The sequence below is a fragment of the Anolis sagrei genome, chromosome 3 (genome assembly GCF_037176765.1).
Source record: "Anolis sagrei isolate rAnoSag1 chromosome 3, rAnoSag1.mat, whole genome shotgun sequence".
NCBI lineage: Eukaryota > Metazoa > Chordata > Lepidosauria > Squamata > Dactyloidae > Anolis > Anolis sagrei.
In genome coordinates this window covers 211,441,641-211,460,904 of record NC_090023.1, presented here as the reverse complement: position 1 = coordinate 211,460,904, position 19,264 = coordinate 211,441,641, and the positions used below count along the sequence as shown (strand labels likewise).

Below are 19,264 nucleotides of genomic sequence, written 5' to 3'. Positions count from 1 at the left end.
AGTGACTAAATCCCCACCCTTTTTGCAAAAAAAGTTTTTCACAGCCAAAAAAGATCACCCTGGATAGCCAAAAGAGTAGTTACATGTGCAGACATGACAATCACATCTGCACAACTTTTGTCCTCATACAACATAAGACTTATAAGGAGAAACATATATTGAAAGGTGATCAGAAGAAATATGAATGATGGCATCAGATAAGAACCGACTGAGAACTCTGAGTGTTCAGTTAATTGCTACTTCTAATTTTTCAAAGCAAAACAACAAGCTACAAGATTGTGAAGCTATAAAGTCTGAAAGCTAGCTGTTGTGGAAAATCAGTCATCCAGGCAATCAGTCCATCCATTCTCCATCACTTCTCCTTCCCCTTGGCTCCTACACGTTCCTTTATAATAAAATCTTATTGAATGAAACATTACAGTGATAAAGTTTCCAGTAGCTTTGTTCATACCAAAAGCAGTTAAGTGTTCTCCTCGCTAGTGTTCTTACCAACCCTAAATAATTTTAAAATTCATTATCATTATCATGTCATAAGCTATAGAAACAATGTTGCTGGAGAGCATCAAACCTTCCGTTTATTCATGGTTATCTCAGAACAACAGGAGAGAATAGACAAAGAGGTAAATGACTCTGAAAAGAGGTTCAAATGTAGAAGAAGCATATCTGATGAGTTATTTTAGCCCATTATAGGCAGACCCCCAAGTTATGAATAAGATAGGGTCCGTAGGTTTGTTTTTAAGTTGAATATGTATGTATGTCGAAACAGGTACATTTTAAAGTGTAACCCCCCCCCCCATCCTGCACACACACACTTTGGATAGCATAGGGAAACACCCTGTGATGTTTGTTTTTGCAGTCTGTGACCCTGCTTAGAAAATTTCCCCTTCCTTTATGTTCATGTGATAATAATCTCTTGAAAACTTTGGTTTGTTGTGGAAATAAGGATTGGTGATAAAGCTTCAGTGGGAACACCTTTTCCCCATGATAACAATTTCAGGAATAAATTTCCCTTCCTAGGGGAAGGTTTCTCTAACTTCCTGTTGCCTCAGCCCCATTTGTAACTATGAATTATTTGGAAGTCATATGTTTGTAAGTCAAGGACTGCCTGTATTCCAAGATTATTGAACCCAGTCAAATGATCAGACAATGCAAATTTGCTATTCTGCACTGGAGTATATCAACAGTAACAGTGCATATGGATAGCTCCATGCATCTCAAACATACTCCAACAACTGTCAAACCCAGGCAGGCATCAGTACAGATGTTTATTGCTTTTCGGTTGGAGAGACGGAAGTAACCAAGTGTTATCACAGTGAAGACAGGAAAAGAAATGAAACTACGTATCTTAGAGATTTGGGGAAAGGATCTCATTTGTCTTGACTAGCTTCAAAACTGTTTAATGCCTAGTTGCTGACCCCTTCTCCTTCCTATAGAATTCATACAGTTTGACATCACTTTAATTTGCATGCCTCAATGCTATGGAATTCTGGGAGCTGCAATTTTGTGAGGCACCAACACTTTTTGACAGAGAAGACTAAAGACCATGTAAAACTACAACTCCCATGATTTCATAGTATTGAGTAGGCATGTGAGATTGATTAAACAAATGTTTAAAAAGTCATTACAAAATTAGGGGGTGCTGGCATTTTGTTTCTAAAATGTTTCTAAACTATAGTTAGTGAAAATGTCATTACTATAACAAGAATAACAATTTTTGTTACTTTTTTGTTATAGTGATTGTTCATACTTACAGTGATTGGAGAAACTTCATTGACTTCTTTCTCCCTCATTTTTACAGCTGTTGGGGCGAAACTAGCTATAATGGTAGAATATATTTACCATTGTTAGGCCATCAAGTTTCAGAATGTTTCACTTATCCACTGATTTTTGGGGAATTTTTTATAAAAAGCATTTTTAAAAAGAAAAAAACTACAGGAGCTATCTCTTCGAATTTCCTATACAATGACACAAGATAACAGGGGATTGTTTCCCCAACTTACAGGGGGAAAAAATCATATATATATTGATTTTTTTAAAAAGGTTTTGACAAAAACAATTTTTTAGAGCCACAAGTTATCTCATTGAATGTCTCTCATATATTAACCAATAGAAACCAATATTAACCAATTCTACATTTTCATAGAATCTAGAGTTGGAGGGGGTGCCCCAGGCCAGTTAGTCAAACTCCCTTCTTCCAGGAAGAAGGACACCATCAAAATTCTCCTGACAGATGGCCATCCAGCCCCTCAACTTATTACTATGCTTCCCCTGTTGAGTTGGAAGGGACCCACAAGGACCATCCATTTAGGGATTTCTTCCCAGGCCAGCACTGATTTAAATAATAATAATAATAATAATAATAATAATAATAATAATAATAATAATAATATACTTACTAGAAATATCGAACAGTCCTCATCTTTGCAGATTCAACCATTTATTGGAACTCTGGCTGGCTGCTGCTACGGAGGGACAAATCTCTCCCCTCTCCTTATGGGGCTTTCTGATACAAGCAGAATTCTGGGAAATGTAGTGTAGGTCAGGGCCTTTTGCATTCTCTGCCATAGGGTTCCTTGCTTTCCCGTACTGCATTTCCCAGAGTTATCTGCCTTCTTTCCCAGCAAACTCTGCTTTCTCTCTGTTTTTCCTCTCCTAATGGCAAGAGACCATTAATTTAAAAGGGAAGGCAGCCTTTTTTGGTCTTGCTTTGCTTCCTTACACTGAAAAAAAAATGACTTTGGGAGGCTTCCAAGATTTACAAAATGCAAATGAAAAAGTATTGGGTAAGTATAAATTTAATAAATTTGACATGATTTATAGGGTTGGATAAGTTTGTTGAGAATAGACTGAAATTCAGAATAAAACATGAATTTGGACATCCGATGCAGTTTTGAACCATGCATGAAAGGTGGTGGTGGGATGGGGTGGGGATCTGAATTTGAACCACTTACTTTTTTCCAGAAATATCCTATAATGTTTGGATGTTTATCAAGGTTATTTTAATTTTCACAACCATTAAGCAACTTTGGTAAAGGCAAGGGAATTTTTAAAATCTCATGCCTTCCACACCGTGGGCAGTGCATGGAGGGAATTGATAGGCATGGCTAATCTGAGCCATCTTTAACTGTAGCAGTTTTTGAAGGCCAGGCCCCCAATGGTAGAGATTGCAAAAGGCCCTGCTGTTAAACTACATTTCCCACGATGCTTATCTGCTCAATAGCCAAAATGGCTGAAGGACCCAAAAATAGCTGCCTGTAGCAGTCTTTGTCTAAAAATAAAATAAACTGATTGAATCTACAAAGGTGTCTAAAGAAGGCAGCAAAGCAATAAGCAACATAAACCAAACATTTTACTTTTGCCTGATTATTATGAACAAGACACTGGAGTAGCCAGCCATAGCCAGCTAGCCCTTTACAGTCAGTAAGTAATGATAAAATAAAATGATTGATTGCATCTGCAAAAAGGAATAAACAGATGGATGTGTCTTGAGGGTCCCCTCCAACTCAGTAGAGGAAACAAATGGATATCAGGAGAATTTGGATGGTGCCTTTCTGCCCAGAAGAAGGGGTCAATCTAGATGTCCCTTGATGGGATCTGTACTATGATTTCTGTTCTACACCAATTTAAAACAGTTTGTTCCACACAAAAAAGTTTCTGGAGTAGAACAACTACTTTCAAAGTAAAGACCACCCAATGAAAAGAAAATAACACTTTCAAACCAGGAACAGATTTTCTTTATTATTACATTTCTTTATAAAAACTTTGGAAATTTGCCAAAAATCCATGGATAAGTCAAAGATTATGAAATTTGGTGAGCTAACAGTGGTCCATGTCTTCTATCACTGTAGCAAGTTTCATCAGGATTGGTCTAAAATGAAGGAGGGAGAATCCCCTGAAGTTTCCCCAGTGCCAGTACTGTTTTTTCCTACTGAGCATGCATGTCCGCATTAATGAATAGATTCGGAAGTTTCAGAAGTTTTGGAAAGTTTTGAATTTTTTTTGAAAAATCTGAAAGTGACTTTAGAATTGAACCACCAGCACCCCCTGCATCTGAAATGAGTTTTGAACCATTGTTTTATCCACCAAGCCTAATGACTTACAAGGACTAATGAAAAAAAATGCACACCTCTAGTATTGCGCCATGGTAGTTAAAGTGTGTCAAATAGCATTAATTCAACAGTACAGAGTTATTTCCAGACAAGGAACTCCTTGTAAAACATCCAAAGTGAATATATGCAATTGTATGTTACCAAAAGAATTCTAGCTAATGCATACTATGCACTGTCAACAAACCAAATTCTGACCAATGGAGCTCTCTTTGATTTCCAGCTTTGGGGAAAGGTAAGGTGTAAACAGACAAATACAATACAGCACACTGTCTGATAACTTTGACTTGCAGCAACAACTATTTTGACAGCTCATTGGAGCATGTCGCTGCAAGAACTGCTGTGTGGGGAGTCATGTGAGGCGGTCAAGTATTGCGAGGAAGCACCTAATTCAGCCATGTGCAAGCTGAATATTCTTGAGACGTGTGTTTGGGTGATAAATAACACTGATCTAATTCACAGCCTCCTAAGAAATGCATGCATTAGAAAGCAGCTATATTTCGGGGTTTTGTAATATCTAATTTAACAATATAGCTGTTACCTAAAAAGAAGACCTCATATTGATACAAGTTTCTGCATTTTAAGTTAAAATATAAAATACATAATTTTTGAATGAAATTCATGCTTTTAAGGAAGTGTGTTTTCCAGTAAATACACAAAGAAATATTTTGGACATGAAAACAAGTAGGTACTTAGGAAGATATATTATATATGTGCATGACATATCTCTATATTTGGATCATGAAGAAAGGTGGACATTGACTAAAGCTCACTGGGATTTGGGGATTTGAAGTGGGCATCAATCTATTCAAAAATGTGTTACTGAAAGAGAGTTGACTGCCTGAACTGTGTCTAGATTACAAGATGACAAAGCTATAGGTATTATACTTTTGACATACTATGAGAAAATGGGAAAGATGATAATGCCAGGAGAGGAGAAAGACAGCATTACTGTTGGGTTAACTCAGTAAAGGAAGTCACAGCCGTAAATTTTCAAAACTTAACCAGAGTGGTCAAGTGGGGGCCCTTCAACACAGCCCTATATCCCAGAATATCAAGGCAGAAAATCCTACGTTATCTGAGTGTGGATTCAGATAACCCAGTTCAAAACAGATATTGTGGGATTTTCTGTCTTGATATTCTGGGATATAGGGCTGTGTGGAAGGGCCTTGGGTCTCTTGGAGGAACTCTCATCCATAGGTTCACCATCCAGTCTAAGTTGACTTGACAGCAGATATAATAACAAGAACAATGTAACCCTAGATCAAGCACAATATTGCTAAGTATCAGCTTCCTGAAGGATGTCAATGATTTCTACTAAGCATGCCTATCTGTGCAAAGCTTCTATTCTTCCTTCAGCATCCTTTGTCAAAAATGTCTGGCTTTCTGCCAGACTGCATGGCACTATGAAGCAGAAATATATTTGTCCAGTAAATTAATAATAGTATAGCAGCTGGCACAGCTGCTTGTGTGACCTTAGTCTGCTTTATGTACTATCCTGTTTTCTAAAAAAAAAAAAAAGACACCTTAAATAATTTTAAACATTTATATTTCCATACCTTATTCTAGTATTCTATTATTATTATTATTATTATTATTATTATTATTATTATTATTATTATGCTATTTTGAGTCTCAGTGAGGAGGAATTGTGGTTCCATCAGTATATTTTATATTTTGGCTTCATTATTTTACATGCACAACATTATCCTTGCTACCTGCCAAACTCTCCCTACTATGTTTTTATAATTAGAATACCTTCCATTTTTTGCATAAAGAATTCTTGCTGTTGTGACTCTATATGGGCATGCTTTAATTGGAGGTGTGTCAAGACTGCATTCTAGCAGATCATCACAATGAATACTGAATGCATACTGGTTTATTCAATGTACAATTATATGCATGTCTGTTTTTAGAAGATAATTCCACTATATTCAATGAGACTTATTTCCAGGCAAAGAGGCATGGTTTATTTAGGCAACTCAAACAGATCTGTTGCTAATTTTCTTTATATCCACACAACTGTGTTTCCAAAATGTGATATGTGTGCAAATTCAGCAGGTCTGCTGCCAATTCCCTCCTATGATCTTGTCAAAATTTAGAATCAAAGGTAGAGGGGTTGGTGCTCATCTCCATTTCTAAGCCAAAGAGCTGGCATTGTCCATAGACAGACACCTCTAAGGTCGTGTGGCCAGTATGACTGCATGGAGCACCGTTACCTTCCTGCCAGAGTGGTACCTATTTGCATGTTTTCGAATCAAATCAAGCCATAAAATATAGTATGGGGAATTATTTTAAAAACAATTGGAAATGCTAAATTTAAATATACTTCTATGTCTTTGGACACAGATATCTGAAATTTGGGAGAAACTAGGTAGGGCCACAGAAAAGAAACCTGATTTTCAGGTACCCTGGAAGCCATGTGTTTTACATCCCTGCTACCCTCAATACATCCTTTTGTACAGTAGTACAACCTAATGACCTCATCACATGGTCCAAGAGAAGCTTCCTGGAATGCTTAGAGCCTTCTTGGGGGACAGAGCCCCATGGCAGCCATCAGACGTTGTCGTCTGTGGCTTCACCCCCAACCAGATCTTTCCTGGCAACACAGGAGGCTACCACTGGAGTCAGCACGAGACCTCCCTGTGCAGGTGACACTTTCCCCATGTGATTGGGAAAGCGTCACAAGAGGCACTGTGCTTGGGGAGACAGATTCACCCTGCTGTTTCCTCTTTCCTCACCAGAATTGCCTGGTAGTTAGAAGGCTGGAGATAGCATTCAATGAGCACATAAAGTGCTGATTGCAATACAACCCATCATAGGGGAGAGAACAGACTGCATCATATGGTGCAAAACTTCTGAGCTAGTAAATGGTATATGACTCCATCCCTAGAATCAAGACTTTTAGAATGTACCTGAGAATTCTATCACTGCTCAAAACTATACTAGACTCCTGCATCATAGGCCCTCAAGTTCAAAGGTGGAGAGAGAAAGGTAAAATGAGTATCCTTCCCATCCCAAAGTACCTGCTTTATGGTACCAACAGTGGACCCAGAATTTAGTGGAATGTAGTCAACTATTGGATTCAAGAAATATTTGGGCTGATGCATTGTCCTAGACAGTCAAATAGAGAATGTATTCCACATAACCAAGATAGATACATTTTTGAGATGAAGGTGATGACACATCCTTTAGCACTTATGCATAAGAGTGAAATCCCAGCTTGTACATTAAGATTTTGAAGCAAATCTTGAGATCCTGTATTACCTACAAGCTCAGGTAGAAGATATTGAAAAACAAGCTTTGTATAAACCATGCTCAGTTTCTTTCTATAGGAAATATATTTATGAAAACATTCATGCAAAACTCCAAAGCACCTACCTAAAAAAGCACATATGTCATTGTAAAAGCAAAAACACATGCCCACTAGCTGTTGTCAACTATCTACCTCACTGAAGCAATATTAATGAATGACTAATATTTTTGGGAAAAAGAATTACAATGAGCTGTTTAATAGTGACTTTCTACGTCATGCTACATTTCTAGAGTGACACTAATTGCTGGAGATGTCAAGAAAATGTGTTTCTGTCACTGGTACTCAGAGCAGTTAGGTATCTGAGAACAAAATGCCAGCATCAAGGGGATAATTATAAAAGAAGGCATGAATATGGTTTCCCTTCACAAAATAAGTTGTATGCAGATCTTTGCATCTTGGCAAGCCAAAATAATATTATGGGGCATGCCTAAACAAAAATAAAGAATTAATTTCTATAAAACAGAGATTGTAATGGGGTGAAGATACTGCAAGCTCTCTTTACAGTTATATTCTTCTTGTTTTCTGATAAAGGCTTCTGGTGACAATGTGCTAGAGCTATAATACTAGATCACAAAGGTATAACACTTGATCACAGACTGCCTGGGAATACACAGGGAAAATATCTATATAATAATCTGTGGAATTCAATAAATAGCCAAGTGCTGCAAGTGAGCTGGATCAGCTGTAATTTCCAGTTGTGCCGAGGGGAAGAAGTCTGCATGGAAGTAAATCTTCATTCCTCTTGTTAGAAGTATGTGGAGAAAATGTACAGAGAAAAAGGACAAAGCCAGAAACTGAGGGCAATTTTTGCTTTGCCATTGGGGTATAAAATAGAATTTGCAGGCATTGAAATATAGCCATCAAAATTAGAAAAAAAAGACACAATTCAAATTTGGTTTTAAATCTTTCGAACACTGTTGCTAAAGACCAGGTAGTGGAACCAAGCGTTCGGCCCATCACAGGAGTATTTAAAGTTAAAGTGAATGATGAAAGTGCAATGACCCAAGATGGCTTATGGACAACGGATATGACTTTGTGTGATATGTGATGCTATTTTATGTGATGTGTTTAATAATGTTTAATGTTTTATCAGAGGAGGTTCAATTTTGATGTTTTATACAGTTTTTTATCAATGGGAATGAATTGTTGCACTGTGAGCACTGTGTACCGCCCTGAGTCCCCTTTGGGGTTGAGAAGGGTGGCATACAAATACAGCAAATAAATAAATAAATAAATAAATATCAAGTTCATGAGAAATAAAAACTCTAATCAACTAATGCTTACAGATGAACTTAGGTCAAAATTTAAGAGATGATTCAGCTTAATAAATGAAAGTGCCTTCTTGCTTAAAAAAAAGTAGTTTACAATGTATTTTTCAAAATTACTAAATGTAATAGCATTAATAACTTGAAATAGTGAGTGAAAAATACTGGCTTTATCCAGAAAATTGATTAAATTTTGGAGTTTTAGAGAATGCCGAACAAATTTATATATGAATTTCCAAGCAGTGTTTTCTGAAACAGATTTCACTTGGTGCCATCTATAATTGCCAAAAGAGCTTCTGAATCCAATTAAAATGGTGTAAAGTATTTATTATTTATTTATCTACAGTATTTATATTCTGCCCTTCTCACGCCGCAGAGGACTCAGGGCGGATTACAATGTACACATACATGGCAAACATTCAATGCCATAGACACACAACACATATAGACAGACAGTTTGAGGCTATTTAACATTCCAATTTTCTGGCCACCAGGGGAGCTGTTGCTTCACCGTCCATCTGAGACACTGATGAAGTACTTTCCTCATTCCCCACATGCTTTTGCTGCAGATTTTTTATGGCCTCGTAAATTTGTTAAATTTGTGCACTTAGGTGGTATCTAAATTTCCTACTTGACAGATGCAACTGTCTTTCGGGTTGCAAAGGTCGACCACAAGCTACACAAATTGGCCGGAAGCTCACTCCGACCTGGGCTGGCTTCGAACTCATGACCTTTCTGTCATTAGTGCTCTTAATGCAGCTGACACCCAGCCAGCTGCACCACAGTTCCGGTATGTATGTACTTTCATCCAATATTATTCAAAAGGAATGCAACTAGAAGTATAAGGTGGGGAATTTCTCTAAAAATATATCTGCATCTATAAATCACCCAGTTATCATCTTGGCATGAGCTTCTTTTGATAAATGGATACATAAGGAAGCCTTATCTGCATTGTTGAGGTTGCTGTACAGCTGATCCCTATTTTATAACAGAATTGATTGAATCAAAACATTCTGTGGTTACAAGGACTTCTTTCCATTTTCAGGAATTTCCCCCCTGTACAGGCCCGTAGCCAGGATTTTGTTTCGGGGGGGGGGGGGGGGCTAAAAAAATTCGGGGGGGGGTTGGGGGGGCTGAGTTTCAGGGGGGGCTGAGTCTGAGTGAAAGAGGGTCTAGCCTAGCAAACCTTTTGTATCATTACCCCAATACCCCCATGCATATGGGATATATTGAGCATGGTGATCAGATCATGATATGAATAAACATAACAGTTTAAATAATGCACCAGTAAGGCCTTTTTGCGAACCACCATGAGAATTTCGGGCGGGGGGGGGGGGGGCTGAAGCCCCCTGAGCCCCCCCCCCCCCCCCGGCTACATGCCTGCCCCTGTACTACAGTTCGCTACATTTGATACTGTCCCCAGTCCAAAGAAAGACAAAATTATTTCTGTCAACCCAGTTGCACAAATCTCAATTTCAATTTAGTTGTATGAAAGTGCACAAGAATATAATCAGCAGATGGGCTGTATTTTTCACAGCTTTAAGAAACTTATCATTCAAGTAAACAGTTCTACAAATGAAACAAAAGTTAATATGAAATGTGTGTTATTTTCACTTTCTGCCTGAAATTCTCACTGTTTGCCATAATTGATTTTGTTATATATACAAAATACAATCTCTCCCAATATTACTAAAGTAAAGGAACAGAAACCTGCTGGAGATCTTCTGCTGTTTGTCTATTTCCTCCTGTTGCGTCATTATAAGGCAATATAAAGAGCTCAGCTGATGTAGGTAAACCTGGCAGGATTGCCACCAAGATATGCTTGTTGGGAATACCTGTTGCCTAAGATATAGAAAGGAAAACTGTTAGTAACCAGTAAAATCTGCCTGGCTGAAATAATTTAGAAACTGCTGCCTTCTGAGAAATAAAAACCGCTATCCTTTCTCTGGTTCCTAAATAAGCAACCTCTTTTACAAATGGGGTATATGACCACTTCATCCCTGGGATTAAATCAGATTTACTGGGTGGAGCAGTTTGACTGATGTGAATGGCATACTTCCCATTATAGACTAATAACCAATCTGAAGAAGAAAAGTAAATTGATTTCTTTTTTTTCAAGCTGAAATATTTGTTGTTTATTAGTTCAGTTGCTTCCGACTTCATGACCTCATGGACCAGCCCACACTAGAACTTCCTGTTGGCCATCACCACCCCCAGCTCCTTCAAGGTCAAGCCAGTCACTTCATGTACTGCAGTATAAAATTATTTGAATTGCTACATTTTCCATTTTTTAAAAAATAGTGTTTTAATAAGTACTATGGTTATAGTGGAGGTCTTGACAAAGCAAATGATCTGATGAACACAATGCAAGCCAATTGCACTTTTCAAAATGAGGAAATTGGTACAGATACATTGACAAATTTACAATTACCTCTTTGGTGGCACCACAACAGAAACCAACTACTTCTGGACTAAGAGAGGAATTTTGGGCAGCCATTGAGCAAAGTCTGATCTTTTATGTCAAGTTTATTCAAGTGCTTAGGAAATTCAAACCTAAATCCAATGTTAGTCCCAAATAAAATAAAAGCTATTGAATAAATGTTAGCAGGCCACATTCCCACTGAATTCAGAATTTTGTTTAAGTTTCAGGTAGATTTCTGCGTGACATCAGTGTTGAAAGGAAATCTAACACAGGACTTCTCACACATGCTACATGTTTTTCCAGTTATCATTATTATAAGTGTCAGAAAAAAGACAGGTGAAATGTATTTCTTTGAGGCCCTCCTGGTTATGATAGATTATGATATAATTAGTAGAGACAGAATACCCTAATGGTATAAACATCTATGCATATAAGAGGATGTGTATTTTGTAGGGTATATTTCAATGTACACAATTTTCTTGAGCCCATATAGGACCTGCAAGCCATCAAAACTCCGTTTAACAAAGCCTGGTATAGGCCAGTTGGTGGGTCTATTTAATGAAAGGATTTTCTGTTGAGAAAGATCCTACTTGAAAATATCACAGATTCACTTGGATTTACAGGACCCTTATCAGTTTTGCCACATTTGGAAATCTGAGTACTAGCCATAGTATGACTTTCTGAGGCAGACATTCATCATGGATCCATGGCAGTCTATATTTTATATACTCTTTGTGCCCTAAATATTGATTTATCTGTGATATCTGGAAATATTACTTAACTTAAGGCAGGGACAAGTCATTTATGTCTTGTAAAGATGAAAACACATTCTGCAAAACAATTCACAATATGATGACTCAAATTATATTGAAGCACACTCTGTTCAATCTCAAGACAAATTCTCTTTCAACAAATTTGATAGTACTATGTTAGTACCAGGGATACTAACAGAAATTACTTCCCCAAGAATGTCATTTGCACAACAATCCAGGACTTCCTTGGATCTATGTTCTGGAACATTAACTCTACAAAAGAAATATGGCCAAAGCATATCCTTTTTAGTGCTATATTCTGCTACTAAATAAACTTAGCAGAAGTGATTAATGGATTGCATTATCACAAATAAAGCAAAGGGGCAACCTGCAGTGATCCAGAAAGCCTGGCTGCTACTGGCTTAATGTTACAGCAGATATGGCTAAAAGGCTAGATTTGGGCAACAAAATGAAAAGGAAAAGAGATGGAGAAGCTCAATTGTAAATTTAAACTGTTATTCTCTGGCCAGAAATTAAATTAAATTTTAATTGCACATATTCAGCATCCTGAGAAAGAGAATGACAGTGATGTACGATAACAAAAAAAAAAAGAACTAGCAAGGAAAGAAACTTGAAGAATATGTTTTCCCCTTATTTAAATTACAGTCTATTCCTTACATTAATTTTGGAAGATCATATCATTTATAAGTAACAATTTATTTTTCCCACTTACCTCAACTAGAGCTGTCTTGATGATGCGACTAACATCCCGTCTCCATTCAGGAATGTCTGGATTATATTCATCCAGGTTTGGGGAGAAGGATAACCTTAACGATCGAAATTGCTCTAGGAGAAAAAAGAATGACAGGACTGTAATGTGTGAGCATTCCTAGGACTTGGATACTGAACTTCTAAAATGTGCTCAGCTTAATAATCCATATGTGCATTCGATAACATTGCATGTGAGAGGATAGAATCCAGAACCCAATCTTTCATAAATCACCATCATCACTGTATACACACTGTACACACAGTATGTACACTCAATCACACAAAAAAGCTGTGTCTGCACCAGTCAAAATAATTCAAATCCACCATAAAGTCATTTGGAGACCGGATAGCCAATAGCACATTGGCACCAGTGCCCTGTCCCTCTGCAGGCCACTGCAATTGCTGCCATTTTGCCAATCAAGAACAGTTTCCAGGCAAAGCCTTGCTGGCAATAGCACTTCAATTAAAGTTACAACAGGACACCCAACCATGTGATCACCAGAAGTAATGTTGCCAAGAAGACTCTGCTAAGGAGCTGCTTGGATTTGCTTCTGGCCCATGTGCCTTTTTCATACATGGACATGGGATCAGCCTGATCCAGCTGTCAACATGTCTAAAACACCTGGGTCACTCCTGAGTTTCCTTGAAGTTTCAGAGAAACTAGAGGTTCTTCTTGTGCTGCCTTAGTAGTTGGAAGCAGTGCTTCTTCTGTTAAACTGACTATATGTCATGAAGGACTGTTCACACAAGGTTTGAAGTGTGCTTGTTTTACTTGGCTCATGCAGACATGGCCTAAAGTTTCTGGTGAGAACATCAAAATAGCACACAATTAGGCAACCAGGACTTTCACAGCACTGTGAAAGCAGATATTCACCTGTAACAAATAAACTACACTCTTAATAGGGTTTAGTGTAAATCTTTTCACATTAATAGTTTGTGCACAGTGGTGCTCATCTGCCTATCTGTCCATTTTGACAAAGATTGGACACACAGCATGGAAAAAGAATCATCTGAAAAATATATCACAATGGCTTTAGGATTTTAATCATTGCCACTAATTACAACCTTGACCAGAAAGTGAGACCAACCTGCAGAAGCCTTGATGATGAAATTAATAAATCCTTGTTTGTATTTGCATGGCTTTAATTACTGGCTGCTTCCTTCCAGCCCTATTTTGACAATGGTTCCACTTAATCCAAATACAAACCAGTGTCACGAGAACTGCTGCTTGTGATTTCCTTACTGATGCTTCTAAGTAAAATCAGTTTCAACCTTGTGTTGACTCAGAATAAACTCTTAATTTAAATAAATCTGAAGTCTTGTTAACAAATCAGCTCATTAAATGCTAGACATCTATGACCAACCTACTGGCTATACTTTCCATGAAATAGAAACAAAAATTTAACAGGGAACAGGGGGAAAGAATAAATCAAAAACAGTGAACAAGATAGGGCTCACCATACACTGCAATTGTTTTGGTGTCTTGCAGAATTGTGTTTCCTGCAGAAACCTGCACTGTGATGGTGTTCATTCCTTCTGCAGAGAATGTAAATGCGATGTTCCCTTCTAGAGTAATCAGTGGCTGCAAAAAACACAAGAGGAATGAGATAAGTACTCATTGATGTTACTAGCCTTATTGTTATATGCACAGAGAATGAAATCAAAAGTTCTTCCCCTAAAACCATTAATGAAAATACACTAGAATTAAAAGTGTGCAGCATGGCCAAACTTGAGAGGAGACAAAAGACGTCATTTTCCCTAACCATACTATAAGAACTATAAGAAATAACTCTGATGTTTCAGACCAAAAGCCTGCTTATATACTATTTCATCCTCACAAGCAGGACCCAAATACAAGAGAGTTCCTCTTACTTATGTTACTGAGGGCCCTTCCACAAAGTTATATAACCCAGAAGATCAAGGCAGAAAATCCCACAATATCTGCTTTGATCTGGATTATGAGTCCACAGTGTCATATATTCCAGTTCAATGCAGAAAATATGAGATTTTATTCAGCTGTGTGGAAGGGTTCTGAGAGATATGCTTTGTTGCTGGAGGTAAAACGTAGCATCATGATTAGCCAATTTGGAATTAATCAGTAGAGTAATTAATGGTAAAATATTTATCCAGCAAATCCTTACAACCCCTGTAGCCACAATCATAAATTTAGTATGGATACATGGAACTGTGGATAATCGTGACCCTATTTAAATGAAGCACTTCTGGCCTAATACTACAATACAATCATGTTGGAGCACATAGAAAAACATATTTTGTTAAATGTGGATTAAACAAAACAACATTTTGTCAAATGTAGATAAATGAAACCACAGATTCCAATCCTGTGGATATTCTGCTCATAATCTGGACCATACTATGAACAAAACAAAAAGAAGCTAAATAAAGGAGAAGAATGGAATACGAAGTGACTAAAGAAAGCTAGTTTATATAGGTGAAGGCACATTTCTAAGGATGAATATCCACTTGGGAGACTACTCTTTGCCGATTCTAGATACAATATGTTCAGCTGTGAGTATCAATAAAAACCTTCCTCTGAAATATTCAAAAGGAAGCTTCATGTGGAAAGTTTAAAATAATTCAGCATCTTGGGAATACTTTTCCGTGGTGCTCCCAATCTTGATACAGAGTGTTCTGGCATTCTAATGCATGCAATATCTAACTGGGAAGTTTGGAAGATTGATGCAATTCCACGACCACTAAGCCTCCAAATGGAAATCCAACAGTGATCCAGTTTTCCACAAACACTATAACAAACAAGCATTATATACAAAACTTGCACTATATTCATATTAAAGTAGCAAATTTATTATTAATCTTTAAGAGATTTATCTTAAAGTAGTCACATACTCATCACCAATCAAATGAAAAATGGCATTTGTTGTTGTTGTCTGTTTTCAATTTCTTTTCCACTAATGGTGATTTGCCCAGGCTTGCACAGTAGGTTTTCACAACCAAGCATGGATTCAAACCCTTGTGTCTAGAGTCATAGTTGTGCACTCAAAGCACTATACCATATTGGGTGTCAAAACTACATTAAATTAATTAGCCTTAAAATAAGCAGGAATCTAGCACAGAAAAGTATTTTTTGTGGTGCTCCCAGTTGTGCCATTCTTAAACATCAACAGTTTAACAATCACCTTTTAGTGGGTGTTAAGTTAATAAAGTTAAGATTAATAAAGTTAAGATTAATTGCATATTGATGTAAAAGCAAAAAAAATGGTGAGGAGATAAGGAATGATATTTAATCAATGTATCCTCATTGACACTAGGAGATTCTTATCTGTATAAAACAATTGGTTCACAGACAAATATGGAGGGGCATTTAGAACTGCTACTATGCAGTTTGATGATCCAAGTATTGCATTGCAGTCATTATGATGTTATTATGCCAGTAGTACACATCATTAAAAGCTGATATGAATGTGTGATGCTCAACATCACCATGTGCAATGGGAAATAAATGATTGGCCCATCAATATCCTTAGAGTGCATACTATAGTGTAGCTTCCCTCACAACCAATGTGCCTTCTCCTAGAGTGAACCTTTCATTGCCATCTATTGACTGGAAGAAGGTGGGAGTCCTCAAACAGTGTCTGACTAGGAACACAAAAGTGCCATCCTTCAAGGCCTTCCAGAGATCCATGCAATGGCATCCTCTTTCTGTTTCCATTTGCAGAAAGGTATGTGCATGCTGCCTAGGCAATTACACCCACCATCATCCACTCAGGGCTCTTCCACACAGCCCTATATCCTATATCCCAGAATATCAAGGCAGAAAATCCCACAATGTCTGCTTTGAATTGGGTTATTTGAGTCCACATTTAGATAATGTGGGATTTTCTGCCTCGATATTCTGGGATCAGGCATGTAGCCGGGGGGGGGGGGGGGGGCTCGGGGGGCTTCAGCCCCCCCCCCCCCCCGAAATTTTCATGGTGGTTCGCGAAAAGGCCTTATTGGTGCATTATTTAAACTTATGTTTATTCATATCATGATCTGATCACCATACTCAATATATCCCATATGCATGGGGGTATTGGGGTAATGATACAAAAGGTTTGCTAGGCTAGACCCTCTTTCACTCAGACTCAGCCCCCCCCGAAACTCAGCCCCCCCCCCGAAACCCCCCCTGAAAAAAAATTAGCCCCCCCCCCCCCCCCGAAACGAAATCCTGGCTACGGGCCTGTCTGGGATATAGGACTGTGTAGAAGGACCCCCTCAATATCTGTTTGAAATGGGTTATCTGAGAGCCCTTCCACACAGCCCTATATCCCAGAATATCAAGGCAGAAAACCCTACATTATCTGAGTGTGGACACAGATAACCCAGTTCAAAGCAGATATTGTGGGATTTTCTGCATTGATATTCTGGGATATAGGGCTGTGTGGAACGGCCCTGAGTCCACTCTGCCATATATCCCAGTTCAAAGCAGAGAATGTGGGATTTTATTCAGCTGAGTAGAAGGCACTTTAGTCATTGAGGAAGCAATTTCCAGTAGTTGAGAAGTCAGTTGCACATGGAGATAAAGGGGGGGGGGGTGGTATGTCTGTTGAAGATTCACATTCTATCATGTCATTATATGATCACAGCTGTTTTGTGTCATGATCTTCACCACAATTTTTATTATTATTCAGAGATAGCAATCTGTAGAGATACCATTATTCCCACCATTCACTGACAAAGAAGAGTTTACATTAACACAAGTGGAAAACTCTGTAGATCTGTGTGACCCATAGCATGAGCCCTTGATATATGAAGATATCTTCAGCCATGTCAGTTCTCCTAAATCCCTGCTGAAAATGTAAAGGAGTTTTAAAGAAGTACATCCACAAACAAAAAGAACACTTTATCAAGCACTGGTTAAGATTTTTCCAACAAACGACTGAGGAAAAGGAAAAAGCAGATAGTGGCTTTATTTTGGCATGCTTTTATGTGAAACAGTGTCCGTAGGCAGGAAAATGTACTACATGTCATTTCACTTCTCCTAGTGTGTCATAATGAGGCATTCTTCCAGCTTTACAGCACAAATGAGAGTTTCATATAGGTTTAGCATTATAAAAGGGTAGGTGTTGGGACTGTTGGCAAACATTTCCTTTTATCAGTCCTGCAGATGAAAAAATACAGCTTCAAGCCCTACAGCACTGCAGAGAGAACATCAACCAAACACAGAACTTTATGTCTGAAGTCTGGATATGTCACATAAGCTTTAAAGGAAGGGAGAAAAATCTGCATTTTACATAACAAAATTGGGGGAGGGGGGTTCTAATCTTGGAATCTTTGATAATCTGTCACTCTGCAGTTTTCTCAGTTTGATCTCTTCAGCCGTGTCCAATGGGGGATTAGTGATTTGCATAAAATGCAAATGAGGCCTAAACAGTGGCAGTTAAGCAAGTTTGTAAAAAAGCTGATTTGCAACATTAAAGTGCTGAGAATTGCTCTCTGTGGTTTTCAGGGTCCTGGAATCTGTTCCTCAAGAGAATTCACAACCCCCATGATAATGACATTATCTCATGATTTAGCTACTCATTTTGCTGCACAAAATACAGACCTCAGTGTTGTTTCCAAACCACCAGATGTAAGTTAGTGTTCCAACTTGACTGGGCCACAGAACTGCTGTGGCATTAATTTCTTTGTTCTTTGTTGTTACAAATGGCAGTGATAAATGGACATGTTCCAAAGGGCCTGGAAACAAAGAAGAATAGAGAAAACGTGTCTATGACTTTTACACATTAATTAATTCAAATTCCCTCTCCTGGGTTTCAGTCAGGAGCATGAATTACTTTCTACACAATCCTATTTCACCTTTGACAGCAAGTCAACACATGCTTATCTGGGAGTAAAAATTTACTGGATTTACTGCTTTAAAAAAAGGGAATATAGAACATAAATGACTACCATACTGGATTTTTAAAAAAACTGTCACACCTATAATGTATTTCATTTTGCAATGTATTCATACAGGGAAATCAAACCCAACCTGGAAAATGCAAGATCAATGCTGATAGAAGAGATTAAGACATAGAAATCACTTTCGTTTAAGAATATTGTCCTGCATGAAACTGCCCTAAACATATTTAGACTGAGCTGCATGCAGCAAAAAAGTGGTTTCATTTCTAATCATTCAAGTCAAGTCATTGATTTCACCTTATAACCCAGTTTCGAAGCCATGCTTGAAGTATTTCAGGACAAAAACACATCAACTCTACAAATATACACTCTGGTGATGATGTGTTAAAACAGTCTGAGATTTAGGTGGAAAAACAAAGAAACTTGGGAATGCATGGGTTTCCAAGAGGAATGGCAAACTCAGTGCAGGAAAATGAGCATGATCTCCCACAAGTATTCTGTTCATAAGACTGTATTTCATAGGCAGCTGAAATGAGCAAAGGATTCCTAACCGTAATGAAAAGAACACCTATGTCAATGATGATACATTTACTTTTCCAAGTACAGATTGCTCTCACTAAAGCAATTCTCAGTATAATGACAGAACACAATTTGTTTTGAGAAGGACTCAAAACTCAGATCCTGGCTACAAGATATTAAGCAGGACATGAGAGCATGAGAATTCATATAGCAGCTGCTAGTCCGAGGAAAGCATGCTGTCTAGTTAC

The 19,264-nt window shown here is 37.9% G+C and overlaps 1 protein-coding gene across 5 annotated transcripts in view; it reads right to left on the bottom strand.

Moving 5' to 3' along the window:
• The window catches only part of SORCS1 (sortilin related VPS10 domain containing receptor 1), a 512,256-nt gene that overhangs the window by 19,709 nt on the left and 473,283 nt on the right, over positions 1 to 19,264 (bottom strand). For all 5 annotated transcript variants that reach the window (XR_009631038.2, XM_067465847.1, XM_060768373.2 and 2 more), the window contains exons 20-23: positions 18,199 to 18,332; positions 14,091 to 14,214; positions 12,595 to 12,707; positions 10,398 to 10,529 (exon numbers count right to left, since the gene is read on the bottom strand). Coding sequence is in view for 4 of the 5 variants with exons in the window: in XM_067465847.1 (XP_067321948.1) it covers positions 10,398 to 10,529; positions 12,595 to 12,707; positions 14,091 to 14,214; positions 18,199 to 18,332 (503 nt within the window). In the remaining variant the exon portion in view is untranslated. The remainder of the gene's footprint in view (positions 1 to 10,397; positions 10,530 to 12,594; positions 12,708 to 14,090; positions 14,215 to 18,198; positions 18,333 to 19,264) is intronic.